This window comes from Trichechus manatus, unplaced genomic scaffold, assembly GCF_000243295.1.
Source record: "Trichechus manatus latirostris isolate Lorelei unplaced genomic scaffold, TriManLat1.0 scaffold00020, whole genome shotgun sequence".
NCBI classification, from domain to species: Eukaryota; Metazoa; Chordata; class Mammalia; order Sirenia; family Trichechidae; genus Trichechus; species Trichechus manatus.
In genome coordinates, this window is record NW_004443956.1 from 14,756,330 (window position 1) to 14,778,851 (window position 22,522).

General features: G+C 37.5%; 1 protein-coding gene across 3 annotated transcripts in view; it reads right to left on the reverse strand.

The window, feature by feature from the left end:
- XRCC2 (X-ray repair cross complementing 2) overlaps positions 1-22,522 on the reverse strand; it is a 38,031-nt gene that overhangs the window by 10,711 nt on the left and 4,798 nt on the right. Inside the window, exons 1-2 of one of the 3 annotated variants that reach the window (XM_023727969.1) lie at positions 14,495-14,537; positions 14,102-14,183 (exon numbers count right to left, since the gene is read on the reverse strand). In XM_023727969.1, coding sequence (XP_023583737.1) covers positions 14,102-14,183; positions 14,495-14,509 — 97 coding nt within the window. In that variant the 5' untranslated portion in view covers positions 14,510-14,537. Of the gene's footprint in view, positions 1-10,339; positions 10,743-14,101; positions 14,184-14,494; positions 14,538-22,522 lie in introns of those variants that run through there. The other 2 variants (XM_023727968.1, XM_023727970.1) reach the window with 2 other exon arrangements.

The following is a 22,522-nucleotide window of genomic DNA, read 5'->3' on the forward strand; positions in this document are numbered from 1 at the left end:
AAAAAAAAGACCAGGCTTGCTGGTCTGACAGAGAATGGAGGAACCCCAAGAGTATGGCCCCCGGACACCCTTTTAACTCAGTACTGAAGTCACTCCTGAGGTTCACTTTCAGTCAAAGATCAGACAGGTCTATAGGGCTGACAATAACACACGTGAGGAACGTGCTTCGTAGTTCAATCAGGTATATAAGCCTAATGGGCCCACCAGCCCAAAAGCAAAGATGAGAAGGCAGGAAGGGACAGGAAAACTAGATGAATGGAAACAAAGAACCTGAGGTGGAAAAGGGGAGAGTGTTGACACATTGCCAGGTTGGCTACCAATGTCACAAAACAATTTGTGTATTAACTGTTTAATGAGAAACTAATTTGCTCTATCAACTTTCACTTAAAGTACAATAAAAAAAATTAAATTTAAAAAAGAAAGAACAACAACAACAAAAGAACCTGAACGACAAGTCTGAAAGGGACTTAGGCAGAGGATGAGTCCATATGCATTCGTACTTAACTTGGTGCTAGCAGAGTGATAAGAATAAAGGGCTACAGGTCTAGGGCCTTTCAACAGTCTACTAACTACCACAGCACACACCATCTCTGGTAACTGATCACCCAATATCCATTGTCTCCTTTTTCCTTAAGTATAAAACCCCAATTTTGTTTGAAAAGACAATGCACCCAGCTTAAAAATCATTTTTCTTAGCCTTCCCTTGCAAAGAGGGGCCATATATCCTAGTTGTAGCCAATGAGGTACAGGTTGATGTCTGTGGGCGATCCCTAAGTTTTGCTGCCCTGAAATTGGTGTCACTGTTCTGCCCTGCTGCACCCTCTCTGGAGGTGAAGCAGCCATCTTGAAAAAATGATGAGAGGCATGTACACACTAAGGAAGTTGAACAGGAACTCTCATAATGATGTGGGGCTCTGCACCAGGTAAGCACAGCCTGCCTCTATACAGCTTGTTATGTGAGGAAATAAGCCTCAATTTGGTTAAACCACTAGGCTGGACTTCTGTTCCATGCAGTTGAAAGCAACCCGTAATTCAATGTTCCTCAGTGTTATCGGCATGTAAATATGGAACAATTCTTCACTGCAGTTTTTCACAGGCTAGGATGTTAAGAGCCATGGTTGTCAGGCCCTAAATGCCAATAAGTTTCCTCAGGAGAAAGAACATCACATGGCACAGAAGAGGAGTTCAAGAAAATGAAATCATGTTAAATAGTACTAAAAGCTGCAGAAAAGTCATAAAAATGAACAAATGGCAGGGGACAGACAGGGGAAAGATCACTGAATTGGTCCAAGCTAGTGACATTAGCGCAGTAATATGTTGTTCACAAAACCACATTTAATGTATTATTTTGTGAGTCAATTTTCAAAAACTGAGATACTCAGAAGATAGTAAAAAAGCACTATAGAAGCATTCACTATTTTTAAAGTAAAACAAGGATAGAAATCGGATTGTATAAAGTTAGGGAGTACATGAGTAATTAGAAAAAAAGGAGAGGGATGCCACAGAGAGATAGAAATACATGCTTACTGGTCAGAGGGTAATTGTAAAATATCTCTGGGTATTTCTGGACTTCCCAGAATAGGGAACTAATGAAAATTTTGCGAAGTATTTTCTTGGAGAGGGGTATTGCTAATAAACATCTTTCAGCAAAACTCAAAAGACTAAGTACTTGAAAGCACTTACCTACATGTTTTAACAAGGATTTACTAATTCCTATATTAACTAAGCAAGTATATGGTAAGTATGGGTAGTCCTCAATTTACGACGTATTTGAGTTAGGACAAACTATACTTACAAACACCTGTGGGGTTTTTTTGTATATATCTTATCATTAGTAATACGTATTACATACAGTGTTGCAGTGCATAATTTGATAGTCAATGTGGAACAGCTCATAGATCACAAAGAAAGAGAACTGACAGATCAGGACTTAATGGATTTTGAAGACAAAAGAAATGCTGAAGAAGAAAGAAATAATTTGAGGAAGAGGGAGAAGAGAAGTTGTCAAGCAATTTTACAGTGAAAAGATTAGCTGAAGTTTCTTCTAAACTAAATCAGGGGCTTCAGTTGCTTGAAAACATAGATCCAAACGCTGATCACTTTGCTAAAATCAATAGGCAGATTTGAGAAGAGTGAGACATTACTGCGAAGTATATAAAGAAAAAAGGATCGTATAGACAACTCTAATTTTCTGAGTAGAAATGTCATCCCCACTCCCAGGGATAATCCAGATGAACCAGAACCTTCCACAAGTGGAGTTATTACCACAGCTGACAAAATGCCAGTGCAATCCAACTCTTCTTCATCATCAGAGTAAACTTGTATGATTTGTATATTTTATGTATGTATATGTTAAAATAAGTTTATATGTACTGTTTGTATGTGTGTTTATATGTAATATTTCCAACCCCAAAGACAAATAAAGATTGGATTTATAAAGATACTGATAATAAAAGGCAATAATGATGAAAACTAAAAAAAAAAGGAGGTATTCAACTTACGTCAGAACTGATTTACCACGGAGTGTCAGAATGGAACCCTGTTGTAAGTAGGGGACTACCTGTATGTAGATTCCTTAAGTCCTTGGTTTGGCATGAATGAAACTGAGGAAAATAACATTAAGGTTAAGTCCTTGGTTAAGAGATTATTAGGTGGATAAAAACTCTTCTCCTTTCCAGATTATTAGTTAAGCAGGTGTTATAGATTGAATTGTGTCCCACAAAAAGATACATAGACGTCCTAACCCCCCAGTACCTGTGAATGTGAACTTGTTTGGAAATAGGTTCTTTGAAGATGTTATCAGTTAACATGAGGTCATACCGGAGTAGGGTGGGTTCTGACCCAATCTGAGTGATGCCCTTAAAAAAAGGAAAAGAGACACAGAGAGACAGAGGGAAGATGACCATGTGATTGATGACAGTTATGCCATAGCTGCGAGCCAAGGATCATCTGGGGCGAGCAGAAGCCTGGAGAAATAAGAAAGGATCTTTCTCTAGAGACTTCAGAGACCCTGTCAACACCCTGTATTCAGACTTTTAGCCTCCAGAACTGTGAGAGAATCAATTTCTGTTGCTTAAAGCTACCTACTTTATGGTACTTTGTTACAGGGGTCCTAGGAAACTAATACAAAGAGGTCATTTATAACAACTGGGGAAATCAAATCTGCAAACTTGCAAATTACTCATGAATATTATCATTAAGGTCTTTGAATTAGGTTCTCTATAAATACATTTAATGCTGAATTGAAATCAGTTTTACTGATTTAATAAACATTTACTGTTTAATTTTAAGATCAAACACTATGTTCTATAGAGGGGACACATTCCTCTTAACTTTACTTGACATCCCTATCCCATATGTTTCTATGAGCTGTTAGAAAAAATAGCACCGTTGTCTAGCAAAAGTATTAAATATAACAACTCACAGTAAGAAAAAAAAACCCCTATAGTTTGGCACTTGACAAACTAAAGTAACTCAGAAAATCAGCATGGTTTGGCCTTGATAGTTACTCTCATAAATAGAATGCTGCAAGGAGTTTGGGTAACAGATTGTCAGAGTGAGTTTATGTGTCTAAAGATCCATCAAACAGGGAAAAGAAAGAAAAGCCAAAAAATATATCATCTTGATATCAACCTACTAATTGTGTAACAAATTTGTTGATTTTGAAGATTATAATCACTACAATACCGAAGAGGTAATGAGTTGGTACATGACATTAACTATTATCGAAAAAAAGCATTAAAAGTATGTTTACAACAGCATTAAAACAAACAAACAAACCAAAAACCAAACTCTTTGCCGATGAGTCGATTCCGACTCATAGAGATCCTACAGGACAGAGTAGAACCACCCTATAGGGTTTCCAAGGAGCAGCTGGTGGGTTGAAACTGCCGACCTTTCGGTTAGCAGCCCTAGCTCTTAACCACAGCATTAGGGACTCTTATAACTCTTAAATCTCCTACTGCTTCAACTTCAGCTACCCTATAACAATTTCGGATAAACTACTATTGTTGATAAATAATCCTTACGACCCCAGTCTTATATCTACTATTGCTCCAATGGAGTACATATCTAAACTAGCAGTTATAGGATCTATGGTAGTTTTAAGTTAACTTTGTTAGTGACTAAACATGATAGCGTTTTACAAACTTCTAAAAATTGTGACATTGGTGTAGCAGGTAGTGAGAACAGACATTAGAAGATAAGAGCTGGGATCACTTGTTAGATCAGGGTAAAGCTGTTGTCTATGTATCTAAAAAGAGACTACAGGCCTAGCCTGTGGCTCTAGAAGAGATTGAGAAAAGTCAGAATATTGGTAGGTGTTGGTTGCTCTGGCCTCTTGAACTAGGGTTCAATTTAGCCGATTTGCAAGCAGAAATGGGAGGCAAGAGAACTGGCTTTTAAAAAGTAATCTGAGCAGAAGATAAGACTGCAGTTCCAAGTCTTTTCCAAGCAGCTCTCAACAGTTCTGCATCAGACATTTGGGGCTAGGCCAGCAGCAAAGAACAGATTAAGGGTGTGGCCACCTTCCACCCAAGCCTCCAGAGAAGACTGGGCAGAGCTAAGAGGCAAGGAAATAAAGTCTTCCTACTTAAGAAACATGTCTAGGTAAGAACTTAGCCATTAGTAACTTGCAGAAGGAATTGGCTGAAAGCAAATAAACCAAAACCCTTCTAAGACTTTTAGGAAACACTATTTCTAAAGAAACTATAACTCTGGTCTTGGCCTGCAAAAACTTATGTTGCTTAGCTCTGAATGCAAACTCTGGGCCCAGAAAGCAGTCTGCAAAAACTATACAGTCCCTACAAAGGCATATTTGCCACTACCCACTTCACATGTGACGGTAAAGAATAATGAGCAGTTCCCAGAAGGCAAAGCTAGGGACTGCAAGATGGGCTAACCAAGAAACTTACCTTACTGCCAGGACAAGGAGTTTTCACAATTCCTGCCCTGTGGGATTTAGTCATTGCTAGGGACCACTGCTATGTTTCTCATCCTCCTCCTTTCTGAATGGGACTTTTTATTGTGGTTATTCTGTTCCCATCTATTACTGGATATTGTGTGTAATCTGAGCATGAGAGAGGTACACAGGCACATGATTTGTCTTTTAATTATAGACTGCTGATCTTGAGGAGCCACATCCAGATCCGATGGAAAGAAAGCATTCTGTGCAATCAGAAATACTAGAATTTGAGCTCATTCAGTAATGGGATGGTAAAACTGAATCCCACGAAAAGGCAGTGAGTGCACAGATATTTTAGTGGTCAAAAGGGTAGACTGTGGCAGATACTATGATCCCCTCACCCCCAATAAAGGTTCATATATAGTAACAGAAGTTTTTTGCTGTGACATGGTCATGCAGCTAAACATCCCACTTCTTCAGCCTCTACTGCAGCCATGTGTGGCCACGTCAGTAGGTTGACGCCAATGAGGTATGAGTGGAAATGGTGTATGCAAATCCTGGCTTATGTTCTTCCCTAAACGCTTTCTGCTGGTGCACATGAAGACGTAGTAGTAGGAGTGACAGCAGACACTCTAGATCAAAAGGTAGAAGTTTCATCTGAAGATGGCAGAGCACAAAACGGAAGGAATGCAGATAGATTCACTATAATGTTAATACAGTGTAAGGTCCAGAGCCCATCAGCTGCTTCACCCCAAGTTTGCTCTGAGAAGGATCCTACCAATTTGTTACATGGTCATACGTTTTTTGTAAAATTTGCAAAAGCAAGATATTTTTATCACAATCAATTAGGATCATTGTCTTTCTCTACTCCAACTTCTCCACACGCTTCCCCTTATTTATTTAAATTTTTAAGAGTTAAAAGGTTTTATTGGGTGGAAAAATACTGTTTTGCAAACAGGGAGCACCCCATACATTTCTGGTTCCTGGATAAAGAGAAGTTTATTGGAGATACATTTAATTTGGGATGTATTTATACTGTACAGTCACTTCCATACATAATTAACTGATAGCTGGCTCGACTCATGGTGAAGGGCCAAAGTTATATACAAATATGAATGTGTTCTGTAGTGCTCAGGACTGGAAATATGTGCTAATGATGGAAAAACAAGGTTTGTAATATACAGAGCCGGAAACAAGTCTGTAAAAATCCTTCAATCATCAGACATATAACATTTTAAAGTAGAGAACATGGTTCTTATAGATAAATAATCAAAATGGAAATAATGCAGGGTATACATTGATAAACACACCACCGTTTCTTGAGGGGGTGGAAATCATGTGAAATAGAATTTATCAGGATTCCTGTGTTTGTAAAGGCACTAAGCTGTAACAAACAGTAAGTATAATGTAACAACTCATATATGAAAGACACTGTCCAAAGTTGGCAACGGTTCTAAAAATTTATACTTTACCAATAATAAAGTAAAAAGTTAGAAAAAATTTTTCTGAACTACCAATAATAGACAAATTTTGTTCAACCATTAGACAAAAAGACTGAACTATCTTTCTATTCTCTCTATAGGAAGTGATATTATTGAGTTGAAACTTATGAAAGTATGAGAATGATTTTTTTACCAAATAGAGAACATATCAATAAAGACAGAAATTATAAAACAGAAACAAATAGAAATTCTGGGGTAGAAAAGTACAATAACTGAAATGAAAGATTTACTAGACAGGATCCAAACCACATATGAGCTAGAGATTATTTCTGTTAAAAAACAGAAAATAAATTAAAAAAAAAAAAGAAATGGCCTCACAGACCTGGGGGACACCATTAAGTGTACCAACATATACATTGTGGAAGCCCCAGAAGGAAAAGAGAAAGAGAGAGGAGCTGAACAAATATCTGAAGAAATAATGACCAAAAACTTTCCAAACTTAGTGAAAAACATTCAACAGCTGACCTCATTAGAAATCACAAAAGTCAGAAGGTAATCAGATGACATCTACAAAATGTTAAAGAAAAAACGTATCAACCAAGAATTCTAAATCCAGCAAAACTATCTTTCAGAAACGAGGAGTAATTAAGACATTCTCGGATTTTAATAAAATCTAAGAGAATTTTTCGCTAGCAGACATACACTACAAGAAATACTAAAGGGAGTCCTTCAGGCTGAAATTAAAGGATGCTAGAGAATAATTTGGATCCACATGAAGAAAGAAAGAACAAAGGCAAAAGTAACTACATAGGTAAATATAAAAGACAATATAAATGTTTTTTGTTTGTCGCTCTTTTCATCTCTCTGCATTAAGTAATAATTATAACTGTGTTTATGGATGTATACTGTATAAAGATGCAATTTCTATGAAATAACAGCACAAAGGTGAAGGTGAAGGAACGGAGCAAAGTTTTTACAAACTATTGAAATTAAGTTGGTATTAATTCAAATTAGATTATTAATTAAGATGTTAATTGTAATTACCAGGGCAATCACTAAGAAAATAATTTATAATATATAGTAAAAGTAGTGAGAAGGAAATTAAAATGGTACACTACAAAAATGTCTGTTTGATACAAAAGAAGGCAGTAAAGGACTAGAGAAAAATATATAACACATATAAAAAACAAATAGCAAAATGGCAGACATAAATCCTATCTTACTAGTAATTACAGTAAGTGTAAATGTACTAAATACTCCAATCAAAAGGCAGAGATTGGCAGAAAGAAATTAAAAAAAAAAATCACGATCCAACTTTAGGCTGACTACAATGGACACACTTTAGATCCAAAGACACAAGAGGCTGAAGGTAAAATGGTGGAAAAAACTATACCATTATCAGACAAAAAAGACTTTAAGACAAAAATTGTTACTAAAAACAAAGAAGGGTATTTTATAATAAAATGGTCAATCCAGCAAGAAGATATAATAATAAACTTACATGAAGCAGAAATGGACAGAACTGAAGGGAGAAATAGATAATTCAACAGTAATAGCTGGAGACTTCAATACTCCTTTGTCGATAATGTGTAGAACAACTAGACTGAAGAGCAACAAGAAAATAGACTTGAATAACTTTATAAACCAAGTAGAACTATAGACACTAGACACAACCACAGCAGAATACACATTCTTCTCTAGTGCATATGGAATATTCTCCAGGATAGAGCATGTTAAACCATAAAACGAGTCTCAATAAATTTAAAAGGATTAAAATAATAGAAGTATGTTCTTCAATCAGAGAAAAATGAAAACAGAAATTAATTTAAAAAAGGAAATTTGAGACATTTGCAATATGTGGTAATTAAAAGATATACTCTAAAATAACCACTGGGTCAAAGGAGAAATTACAAAGGAAATTTAAAAATACTTTGAGATGAATGAAAATGAAAACATATCATAACAAAGTCTATGGGATGCAGTTAACACAGTGCTTAGAAGAAATTTAGAGCTGTAAAAGCCTAAACTGAAAAGAAAATATCAAACCAATAACTTAACCTTCCATCTTTAGAAACCAGAAAAAGAAGGGTAAACTGAACCCAAAGCAAGTAGAAGAAATGGAATAATACAAATTGAAGTGGAAATTAATGAAATAGAGAATAGAAAAACAACAGAGAACATTAACAAAATCAAAAGTGGGCTCTTTGTAAAGATCAATAAAATGGATAAACCTTTAGCTAGACTGCCCAAGAAAAAAAAAGTGAAGATGCAAATTAATAAAATCAGGTTTGAAAGAGAAGATAATACTAACAGCCCTGCTAAAATAAAAACAATTATAAGGGAATGCTATATGCCAATAAATTAGATAACCTAGATGAAATGGACAAATTCCTAGAAAGACACAAACTTACAAAGCTGACTCAAGAAGAAATAGAAAATATGAATAAACATATAACAAGTAAAGAGACTAAATTAGTAATCAAAAAACATTGTACAAAGCAAGCTCAGAACAAGATGGTTTAATTAGTGAATTCTAGCTAACATTTAAAGAAGAATTAATGTCAACTCTTCAGCCTTCAAAAAATAGGAGAACACTTAAACTCATTCTATGAGGCTTGTATATTACCCTGATACCAAAATTGGACAAAGACATCATAAGGAAACTAGAGACCACTATCAATATTAATATAGATGCAAAAATCCACAACAAAATATCAGCACACCAAATCCAGCAAAGTAAAAGAGGATTATACACTATGACCATGCAGGATTTCTCCCATGAATGCGAGATTAGTTTAACATCCAAAAAATTCAATTAATGTAGCACATTCTATTAACATAATAAATGAAAAGAACCATGATTATCTCAATATATGTGAAAAACAATTTGACAATATCTAACATCCTTTCATGATAAAATCAGTAGAAAAACTAGGACTAGAAGGGAACTTCCTCAACCTGATAAAGGGTATCTATGAAAAACCCATAGCTAACATCATACTTAATGGGGGAAAGACTGACTCTTTTCCCCTAAGGTCAGGAACAAGAAAAGAATGGCCACTCTAACACTTCAATTCAAGATTGCACTGGAGGTTTTAGCCAGAGATCTAGCAAGAAAATGAAATAAAAGGCATTCAGATTGGAAAGGAAAAAGTAAAACTATCTTTATTAGCAGATCACATGATCTTGTACATAAAAAACCCTAAGAATCCACACACACGCATACGCACACACATAACTTGAAAAACAAGTTCAGAGGTTGCAGGATACAAGAGCAATATACAACAATCAATTCTATTTCTATACACTAAACCAAAACCAAACCCATTGCCATTGAGTTGATTCCAACTCACAGCTACCTTACAGTACAGAGAGAACTGCCCCATAGGGTTTCCAAGAAGTGCCTGGTGGATTTGAACTGCCGACCTTTTGGTTAGCAGCCTGAGCTCTTAACCACTGTGCTACCATTTGAAAATGAAATTAAGAAAACAATTCCACTTAGAATAGCATCAAAAAGAATAAAATACTTAGGATTAATTTAACAAAAGATGTGTAAAACTTATACTCTGAAAACTACAAAACACTGTTGAAAACAGTTGAAGAGGACTTAATAAACGGAAAGACGTGCTGTGTTCATGGATCAGAAGACTCAGTACAGTCATGTGCTGCAAAATGTCCATTCGGACAACGTCTGACCACATATAAATCCATGGTCCCATAAGGTTATAACACAGTTCAGAAATCCCAATCAGAGAATGAGACGTAGCAGACATAAGCAGATGTAGAAAACACAACAGCTTCCTGCACGCAACACATGTATTTCATGTCTCTTGTATACAAAGTGATTGCACTGCCAGGCGTATAATGGTACAGTACATACATAACCTATAACACATATGTCTTGATAGTCATAATAAATGCCTATGTTACTGGCCTCTGTATGTACTTTACTATACTTTCTATCATTATTTTAATGTGAACTTTCCTTACTTACAAATAAAAAGTTTACTGTACGACAGTGTTTGCTTCAGCTTGTAGGTAGCAGCATCCCATCTTGTGTTATCGTACATCTCTTGGGTGTTGTAGCATTGTATGTTTAATTTTATTTATAAAATATTACTGTGAAGTGCATCATGGCTCCCAAATGCAGCAAAACTAGTGCAAGTGATAGCAGCTGCAAGAGGCAAAGAAGAAGTATCAATTTGGAAGTGAAACAAAAGGCATCCCATATAGCTTTGCTAAGTATACAATATGATGTTCACACAACATCCGTATCACGTAATGCCCTATTTCACAGACTATATTGTGGACGTTAATGGATGCATGACTATATTTAAAATAGCACTAGTCCCCAAATTGATGGACACATTCAATACAACACCCATCAAAATCCCAGCTTCCTGTTTTATAGAAATTGACAAGCTGATCCTAAACTTCACATGGAAATTCAAAGGGCCTAGAATGGACAAAACAATCTTGAAAAAAAACAAAATTGGAGAACAACCATTTCCTATCTCAAAACTTACTACACAGCTATAGGAATCAAAACAGTGTGGTACTAGCATAAAGGTAGACACACAGATGAATGGAACAGAATTGACAAATAAAACCCATTCATTTATGGTAAATTGGTTTTTGACAAGAGTGCCAAGATAATTCAATGGGGAAAGAATGGTCTTTCAAGAATTGGTGCCTGGACAACTGGATAGTTGAGTTGCATGCAAAATAATGAGATTAGACCCCTATTTCATCCTATATATAAAAATTAACTCAAAATGAAACATAAACCTCAATGTAAGAGCTAAAACTATAAGACTCTTAGAAGAAAACAGAGCCATAAATCTTCACGATCTTGAGTTAAGCAATGGTTTCTTAGATATGGCACCAAAAGCATGAATGACAAAAGAAAAAAAATTGATAAACTGGATTTCATCAAAATTAATTTTTCTGCTTCAAAGGACACCATCAAAAAAAGTGAAAAGACAACCCACAGCGTGGGAAAAATGTTTGCAAATCATATATAAAAGTTATTTGTATGCAGGGCCACATGTGCCCATACTCATTCAGCTGGACCCTTAAAAAAAAAAAAGTATATATAAATAAGACCTTTGTTTTGCTATCTAGAATACAGAAAAGATCCTTACATATCAATAATGAAAACAAGAACAGTCCAATTTTGAAAATAGGCTAAGGATATGAATAAACACTTCTCCAAAGAAGATACACAAATGGCCACTACCAAAAATAACAAAAAAACCCGTTGCCATTGAGTCAATTCCAACTCATAGTGACCCTAAAGGACAGAGTAGAACTACCCCATATGGTTTCCAAGGGGCGCCTGGCGGATTCGAACTGCCAACCTTTCGGTTAGTAACCATAGCTCTTATCCACTACGCCACCAGGGTTTCCGATAAGCACATGTAAAAATGCCCAACATCATTAGCCATCAGGGAAATGCAAATCAAGCCCACAATGGGATACCACTACATACTCACTAGGATGGCTATAATCAAGTAGACAATAACAATTGTTTGTAGGAAATGGAGAAATTGAAACCATCATATACTGCTACAGGTTAGTGACAGGTGCTAAGTTATATAAAATACCATAAGCATTTTTTATTGAAAGAACAATGTTCATTTATATGCTAAAAATTGAGTATTGTATTTTATCAACATCAGTTATTCATAAGAACCCTGTTATGGACTGAACTGTGTCCCCTCAAAATATGTATTGAAGTCCTGGCCTCTGTACCTCTAGATGTGATCCTGTTCGGAAACAAAGGCTTTTCTTTTTTTATGCTAATGAGGTCATATCAGAGTAGGGTGTGTCCTAAACCTAATCACTTCAGAGTTATAAAAAGAGCAGAACAGACACACACACACCAGGGGAACCAGATGCCATGTGAGGACTCATCTACAAGCAAAGGAACACCAAGAATTGCTGGCAAACACCAGAAACTAGGAGAGGCTCACAGAAAGAACTGACAAGCTGGGATTCCAGTTTAGACATTTAGCCTCCGAACTGTGAGAAAATATATTTCTGTTCTTTAAAGCCACCTACATGTGGTATTTCTGTTACGGCAGCACGAGGTAACTAAGACAAATCCCCCTTTTTATACAGTAATATTTATATGCTATCATTAAACAAAATTAAAGTGATGCAGAAGTATGTAAGGAGTAAAATGCAAAATATAAACTACTTTTCTATTCGTGCTCCAATCCTTAGTAGGTCACCACTGCCAACAATTTAGTATATATTCTTCTTAATTCCTTTCTACGTGTCTGCTTGCAGACAGACTGGCATGGGTACAGACCTAGGTACCTATGGGACACAGATACATGGATACATACACACTTGTGTCTAGGTTTGCAAAGTTACTTGCATGTAGGGCCACATGTGCCCATATTCACTCAGCTGGACCCTTTAAGTATATATAAATAAGATCTTTGTTCTGCTACTTAACAAATGCTGGTGTGGATGTGGAAAAACTGGAACCCTCACAAAGTAGTGGAGGCAATGTAAACTGTGCAGCTGCTTTGGAAAACAGTTTGGCAGTTTCTCAAAAAGTTAAACACAGAGTTACCAACTGACCGAGCAATCCCACTCATAGGTACATACCCAAGGGGACTGAAAACATATGTCCACACAAAAACTTGTACATGAATGATCATAACAGCATTACTCATAACAACCAAACATGTCCATCAACAGATGAATGGATAAACAGTGTGGCATATCCACAATGAAATATTATTCTGCAATAAAAAGGAGTGAAGTATTGATTCATGCTACAATATGGATGAAGCTTGAAAACATTACACAATAAAACTTGCAAAAGCCGGAACCTGTGTAAGCTGGATATCTGTCAAAGAACGAAAACTAAAATATTTTTCACTAAAACGAGTGAAAGAAAAATGTAAGACTGCACCCTGTCAAAAGCAGAAAAATCGCGAGACCCCAAAAAACAAGGCAGTCCCATCAAGTTCTGGCTCTCACAGGTTTCACTGTGTAAGCAAAAGAAGCCAGTCAAAGACTACATTATTGTATGATTCCACAACAGGCAAATCTACAGAGTCAGAAAGTCGGTTCCCTAGGGCTGAGGGAGTTGAGAGGACATGGGGAGTGACAACTAATAGGTACAGGGTTTCTTTTTGGGGTGATGAAAATATTGTGATGATGGCTGCAAAACATTGTGAATATACTAAATACCACTGAATTGTACACTTTAAATGGGTCAACTGTATGCTGTGTAATTACATGTTAATAAAACTATTAAATTTAAAAAAAGCAAAAAATAAAGTGTGTTACCTTCTTTATATATTTTCCCTAGCAGAGAAGTGCTAACGAACTAGAGAGTACCTGTTTTCCCCACTGTAGAACTACTAATACAACAAGTGGGTACCTAAGGATTTTTCCTGTGATTGTACAAACTTCTTAAGAATGTAAACAAACCACAATTTTAAAAACTCTCACATTATATGTTGGAACAAAAGAGAGAGGTTGATGTTTATTCTAAAGATTTACCCCAGACATGCCAAAATTCATCACATCTGACACAAATAAAGGAAGGGTTGGAGATATCTGGCTTAAAATTTTTCTGTCATGGTCTGCTTCTCAGGTTTAATTTTACAATTTAACTACATAACTTTTTGCTAGGAGTATGTGGATATATATGAACATAGGTTGGGGAAAAAACTTGTTTGGTAAAACTTAAGTTACGACACTATATTTTGGTTTGAAGTTTTGTTTTTACCATGTACAGGTGATTCTTCGTCAGCAAACAGGTATGGCTCTATTTCTTTCAAGGAACTTCTACCTTCAAGTCGGGCAAGAAGCTTGTGAAAGAAAAAAAGAGAGAAGAAAAATTCATTACCTAAACATATCAAATCCGAGAAATCTATATTTATACTTTTCCAAAAGTCTATAGACTTTTCATGATTTTGAGGCAATTATGAAATAGGAAATACAATTTAGGAGAAGTATTCATTTATTCAGAAAACATTTCACTTTTTGTTTAGGTACCAAATACTAATGGTGTAAAATGAGTCCTACCCTAATAGTCTACTCTGGGCTAAAAGACCAAGCTGCAAACTGCAAAATATCTGTCTTTGTTATAAAGTTATCTTTCTTATGGTACTTAACACACCTGTAATACAGTCATGTGTCTCCCACATCATACTGTCAGCTCCTTACCTAGTGGGGAGAGGAACAAAGGAGAAAGGTCAAGGAAAACTTCAGAGCTACCACCTGAGATGAATCTCAAAAATAGGAATTCGTTAGATGAATGGGGCACAGGCAGATGGGACAGCATCAGCTAAGGCACAGAGGTTTTACATAGCACTGTGCAGGTAAGGTAGAAGCAGACTGGAATTGCCAGAGCTTGCAGCATGAAAAAGGTAGGAGATCACGAGGTCCTAAAAGAGCAGAAATTGGATCATGGAAGGTCTTAAAGGGCATGTTTAGGAGCTTGACCTTTAGCCTGCAGACAAAAACAAGACACCAAGGGGTTTTATGCTAAGCAGTGAGACAGTCTAGCATAGTTGCTATGAGCAGACACTTGGAACTACAGAACCAGGCTCCCTAGGTCACTTCTCTGGGCCTCCCTCCCAAGGGAGTACCTCCTTCACAAGGTTGTTGAGGATTAAATATGTTAAAAGAGTGCTTGGCACAGAGGAAGCCCTATGTAAGTATTAGCTATTATTATCTGCATTCAAACAGCTCACTATGGTAGAGAGCGGGGTAGATCCACTAAGAGTCAGACTGCAGAGAGAAGGTTGAAATCTATCACACTAATCTGCAGGGGGAGTGCCTAAACCGAGGCAGAGGTAGGTAGATGAAAGGAAGCAGAACTTGGTGACCGAGGGAAATGTAAACAAAGCTGAACCTCAAGTTTTTAAGAAATCAGCCTTGATTTGACAACCCTTCTATACAACAAAAGAAAAAACAAAAACAAAGCACATCACAAATGGGAAGAAAAGCAGTCACCCATTATTTGCATTTTTTTTAACTGATGCAAGAGTTTTGAAACATACCTAAAGTAATGAAAAAGGTTCTACACATCAATTCAGCAAGTATTTACTGACTTCCTATTATGTGCAAAGCACTGTGCTAGGTAATGGAGACTGTAAAGACAACTGGCCTAACCTCAAAGAACCTGAAGTCTTAGTCCTCTAGGAGATATTATATTACAAAACAAGGTAATCCCTGGCAAATACCATGAGAAAGATACAGATGGAGTGCTTTGAGAAAGCAGATTCCAAAAGGGTACATATGGTCAAAATTATTTTCATAAAAATACTAAAACATGATTTGTCAAAACATTGCGTTGACATTTGCACTGATGATGCAAAAGCTCTGGTGAGTAAAACTGCTAGCACTTGGCACAATCAAGGCAGTGGCATTAAAACGTACTAGTACACATTGTGTTCTTCACCACCATGCACTTGCAGTTAAATAATAAAAATTTCCAGTTCCACATAAGAATCTCTTTGATGAAGCAGTACAGATTTCTAGTTTTATTAAACTGTAATTCTTGAGTACACGTCTTCTTAAGAGTCCAGGTGATGACACAGGATAGTAACTTTGCCCACAGAGAGATCTGGCCTTTGCCCTCAGCTCATGGAAGGTAATCTGTAAACCCTTGAAATGTCCTGCCTGATAAAAGTGTCTTTGTTTACCTGAAAGCCTTGAGCCACACCCAATAGTCTAACAATGTGATTTATAGTGGGGGCTTTGGGTCATGTGGGACCCTGGAGGGGCTGGAGACTGAGGTCAGCCTTGTGGTGGTGCAGTGGTTAAGAACTATGGCTGCTAACCAAAAGGTTAGTGGTTCAAATACACCAGCCACGGGGTCTGGGGACTATGGTTTTGGGGGACATCTAGGTCAACTGGCATAACAAAGTTTATTAAGAAAATGTTCTGCATCCTACTTTGATGAGTGGCATCTGGGGTCTTAAAAGCTTGCGAGCAGCCATCTAAGATGCGTCAATTGGTCCCAACCCACTTGGAGCAAAGGAGAATAAAGAACGCCAAAGACACAAGGAAAATATTAGCTCAAGAGACAAAAGGGTCGCATAAACCAGAGACTCTATCAGCCTGAGACCAGAAGAACTAGATGGTGACCAGCTACCACCAATGACCACCCTGACAGGGAACACAACAAAGAGTCCCTGATGGAGCAGGAGAAAAGTGTGGAACAGAACTCAAATTCACACAAAAAGACCAGACTTAATGGTCTGACTGAGACTGGGGGAACCCCTGAAACCATGGCCCTCAGACGCTATGTTAACCCAGAACTAAAACCATTCCCAAAGACTACTCTTCAGACAAAGATAAGACTGGACTATAAGACATAAAATAATACTCGAGAGGAGTATGCTTCTTAGTTAAAGCAAATACACGAGACCAAATGGGTGGCTCCTGTCTGGAGGCAGGATGAGAAGGCAGGAAGGGGTAGGAGCTGGTTGGATGGACACGGAAAACCTGGGGTGGAAAGGGGGAGTGTGCTGTCACATTGTAGGGACTGCAACTAGTATCACATGACAATATGTGTATAAAATTTTTAATGAGAGATTAACTTGAGCTGTAAACTTTCACCTAAAGTACAATAAAAAAATAAAATGAAATTAAAAAAACAAACAAATCCACCAGCCGCTCCTTGGAAACCCTATGGGGCAGTTCTACTCTGTCCTATAGGGTTGTTATGAGTCGGAATCCACTCGATGGCAACGGGTAGGTCGGGTAAAAAAAGGTTAGCATACCATGCTTATGAAAATACCTGGGGAGGAGGATGAAGTTTGCAAAAAACATTAACGTGTTATTTGTATATGTAAAAATTGCAGTGTGGTATCAGACCTCCCCGTCGTCTAACTTCACGAAGGGGAGGAGAATCAACATCAACATCAGCCCAAGGCTGATTCCTATGAGGTGGAGGTCAAACATACCTCCACCCTCCAACCTTTTTACCAATTCTGGTACCAGCTGTCCCTCCCATGGCACTCCCTGCTTCTCTGCTGGGTTCTGTAATTTGTTACAACGGCCACACAGAACTCACAGACCACACTCAGAGTTATGGGGTTTATTACGGAAGTTGACAGGTTACAATTCAGGATTAGAAATGACTTAGGATACAGTTCTTTGATCAGGACAGCTTCTAATGGGCCATGCCCGCAGGCAGGCCTCTCTGTCAGCCCCTAGGCCCTCTGCCCCTTGGGCCTGGCATCTGCCCTAATCCAGCAAGTGTTACAAAGCTCTTTAGCTCTGCCAATAAGTGCCTGGAGGTACCTCACTCCACCAACAAGCCTCCTGCCTGAAGGCGTTCAACTGTCTCATGCTGCTGGTCAGCACGTCCACTGTAGCCACCTTGCTCCGTGGGCTAAAAAGCCCACCAAACTGGCTCACTCTGGTCTCCTGGTTCTGTTACCACCATTTCTCTGCTGCTGCTACTCGCCATTTTGCACCGTCTCCAGTGTTACAGCTCTGTCTGCAGGGTCTAGGAGGGTCTCAGCACAGGGACCCTGGTCCAAAAGATGTGATTCACTCCTGGCTCTTCTTCTAGATGACAGGGAGGTCCCCTTCTCCGCTTCTGGGATTGGCTCCCATTAAGTCTAGCAGAGTGGCAAAACTGGCTAATTCCTTTATTAGGATTCAGTACACCTTATTAGCACGGTCCCACCCATGGAGGCTACCATGTACCTTATTTGCATTATTAGCAGGCTGTCCAATCTCCTTGGACAGCCAAAAGTACCTCATTTGCATTATCCCACACAATCATTTTGTGGAAGTCACACGACCAGGGCTAAAAGGGCCATATTAAAGAAATTCACTACACTGCAGCATAAAAATATGGCAGAAAAGATGAGAATCCAGCTAACTTTGATTGACCCATTCTTGAGCAGCAAATATGTAAAACAATGTCACCCTTCTAATTTTTTTTAGTTTAGGAAAATAGTTACTTTTTGTAAAAATACATATTATTTATGGTAAGAGTCAATGAATTTATTATTATTATTATTATTGTACGTGAATGCAAATATTTTAAAATTTTAAATTTCTCAGTTTCATTGTTAGATAAAACAAAAAAAACCCCATCACCGTCTAGTCAATTCCGACTCATAGCGACCCTAAAGGACAGAGTAGAGCCGGCCCATAGGGTTTCCAAGGAGCGCCTGGTGGATTCAAACTGCCGACCTTTTGGTTAGCAGCCTGAGCTCTTAACCACTATGCCACCAGGGTTTCCATTGATACATATAACCCAGATAATCAAAAGCTCTTTGGAATCTTCAACAATTTTTAAATGTGTAATATAATCCTAAAACAAAAAGTATGAGAACCACTGAATCAGAAGATTAAAAGAACTTAGACTGAAGACAGTGAAGTTTTATGAATAAGATGGAATATATGAAATGACTAGAAGACATTTTAAAACATCTATGCACATGAATAACCTCTTCATCAGAATGGCTAACTTGGGAAGTTATTTACTCTAATTGTTTATTCTTACCACCATTACTCAAACCATTTTAGAATCCTCCCCTCTGAAAATTCCTTATAAAACTGTATTTAACAAAGTACTGTAATTTTATTGACATAACTTTTTTGAACAAGCATTGGTACTACCTATTCCTCTTAGTTATCCACCTTACTCAGCCAGTTTGGATCTGATTTTCCATTATTATTAAAAAATCAAACTGATTTTCAAAGGATGAGAAATTTTCACCATTTAGAATATTCAAAATAGTGTTCCAAAAGCAGAGTGTATTGAATACCAAAAAAACAAAAACCAAACCCGTTGCTGTTGAGTCAATCTGACTCACAGTGACCCTACAGAACAGAGTAGAACTGCGCCATAGGGTTTCCAAGCAGCAGCTGGTGGATTTGAACTACCGACCTTTTGGTTAGCAGCCATGCTCTTAACCACTGCGCCACCAGAGCTCCTGTACTGAGTACAGAGAAGGCGAAAGTACTTCCACATAATACTTGGAAATAGATTTACTCTTAGATTTAAACTTACAAATAAAGAATAATATTAAAAATTTCTAGAAGTCGTTTTATGGGATACCATATCTTCCAAATGCATGCAGAACACACTCTAAAAATATGACACAGACTAGATCGACTATAATAGAAAATTATAATTAATGATGTTGTCTAGATTTGAAGAATGAGTCAAAAGAAGAAATAGTCAACTTGAAGTTCCGGAAGGACAAAGAAGACTTTGCTAAGTGTTTGGGGTAAAACTAAAAAAAAGCCATTGCTGTTGAGTCGATTCTGACTCATAGCGACCCTACAGGACAGTGGAACTGCCCCAGAGAGTTTCCAAGGAGCGGCTGGTGGATTTGAACTGCTGACCTTTTGGCTAGCAGTTGAACACTTAACCACTGTGACACCAGGGCTCCTTGGGGTAAAAGGAACCCAAATTAAGTTCTGCTTGACATTGACAGTTAAATCCTTTCAGGGAAGATTAACACATCAGGCAATCAAGGCTTGGTGACAGGAGCCATTAAAATAATTTAACCATTTCTCTTGGTTCTCTAAGCAACTTTCTGATTATAATTTGGTTTCTGAGGCAGACGTTCCTACTGGGAAAGAATACACAGTGGACACAAGGATTTTAGTCTATTTGGCAGTTTCAACCATCATTGTAAATTAATAGATTTGGCATTTGGTTTGTAAATCAGTATCTGCTAGATTTTGCATTCATAACAACTATGAAATAATAGCTTCTATTTATTGAGAGTTTACTGTGGTATTAGCAGTACATATTTTACATATATTATCTCTTCTAAAATTAACATTATTTGTCATTATTCTATTTTTCAGATGAGAAAACTAGTAAATGTCAGAACCGAGATCTCCTTGACTCTTAACAGCCTAGAATTTTTCTACTATGCTGTGCAACCTCAGACTCAGTATTGCTGAGTCTGATAAAATCTGAGTACAGAGGCTAAATTGAATTTTTGAACCTATTAATCTGAGAATCAAACTAATCTTAGGTCCTGTCTAGGCAATTATCTGGCCTCTTTCAAACATCTCTATTAGTACTCCTTCCAATGCCAAGAAAGAGCCCCAAATGTTTTCTGCATTATCACCATTACTGGAGCAATCGTATAGTCTGCAAAAGGGATAATACTCAATCAAGTATGTTCCAGGGACGGAGCTAGATGCTGGGGATATTCAATTGTAACAGAGTCCCTATCCTCAGAGAATTTAATGGGAAGAGTCAGAAGGTTAAAAAAAAGTATACTAAAGTATTACAGGTGGTATAACAGAAGTACACATGGGGCACTGTGAGGCATAAGAGGGATGTTCAATTCTAATCTGTGCTTCTGAGAGGCACCTTTAATTTTTAATGAGATTTAGCACATAGATTTTTTTAGATATACACAAAATATGCATCAACAATGAAGTGTTTTAAAAAAAATTACACATTTCTAAAATGTTAAACCATTATGCCATTTTTCTCTAATAAAAACCCACCACCACCACGACAAAGAAAACTCTATGACAAGTGTGGAAGAGACCATGAAGCATATTTTAGACTTATTATACATTGTTTGGAGCCCTGGTGGCACAGTGATTAAGAGCTCGGCTGCTAACCAAAAGGTTGACAGTTTGAATCCACCACCTGCTCCCTGGAAACCCTATGGGGCAGTTCTACTCTGTCCTGTAGGGTTGCTATGAGTCGGAATCTTGTTGAAATCTTTAAGCTATCCCAGTGGGAGTTAGACGATATTGCATTCCTTTATACCAACAAAGAGAACCTCAAAGAGGGAATCACCAAATCAATACCATTTACAATAGCCCCCAAGAAGATAAAATACTTAGGAATAAATCTAACCAGAGAAGTAAAAGACCTATACAACGAAAACTACAAGACACTGCTACAAGAAACCAAAAGAGACCTGCATAAGTGGAAAAACATACCTTGCTCATGGATAGGTAGACTCAACATTGTGAAAATGTCAGTTCTACCCAAAGCAATCTGTAGATACCATGCAACCCTGATCCAAACTCCACCGGCACTTTTTAATGAGATGGAGAAACAAATCATCAAATTCACATGGAAAGGGAAGAGGCCCCGAATAAGTAAAGCATTACTCAAGAAGAACAAAGTGGGAGGCCTCACACTACCTCATTTTAGAACCTATTATACTGCCACGGTAGTCAAAACAGCCTGGTACTGGTACAACAACAGATACATAGACCAATGGAACGGAGTTGAGAATCCAGACATAAATTCAACCACCTATGAGCAGCTGGTATTTGACAAAGGACCAAAGTCCATTAATTGGGGAAAAGGCAGTCTCTTTAACAAATGGTGCTGGCATAACTAGATATCCATTTGCAAAAAACTGAAACAAGACTCATACCTCACACCATGCACAAAAACTAACCCAAAATGGAACAAAGACTTAAATATAAAATTGCAAAGGATAAAGATCATGGAAGAAAAAATAGGGACAACGCTTGGAGCCGTAATACATGGCATAAACACAATACGAACCATAAGTAACAATGCACAGGCACCAGGAAGAGAGACTAGATAACTGGGAGCTCCCAAAAAATCAAACACTTACGCTCCTCGAAAGACCTCACCAAAAGCGTCAAAAGACAACCTACAGACTGGGAAAAAATTTTTGGCTATGACAAATCCGATCAGCGTCTAATCTCTAAAATCTACAACATACTGCAAAACCTCAACAACAAACAGACAAATAACCCAATTAAAAAACGGGCAAAGGATATAAACAGGCACTTTTCCAAAGAAGATATTCAGGTGGCTAACAGGCACATGAAGAAATGCTCACGATCATTAGCCATTAGAGAAAAATGCCAATCAAAACTACAATGAGACATCATCTCACCCCAACAAGGCTAGCATTAATCCAAAAAACACAAACTAATAAATGCTGGTGAGGTGGTGGAGAGACTGGAACACTTATACACTGTTGGTGGAAATGTAAAATGGTACAACCACTTTGGAAATCGATTTGGCGCTTCCTTAAAAAGCTGGAAATAGAAGTACCATACAATCCAGCAATCCTGCTCCTTGGAATATATCCTAGAGAAATAAGAGCCGTCACAGGAAGAGATATATGCACACCCGTGTTCACTGCAGCACTCTTCACAATAGGAAAAAGATGGAAACAACCTAGGTGCCCATCAACAGATG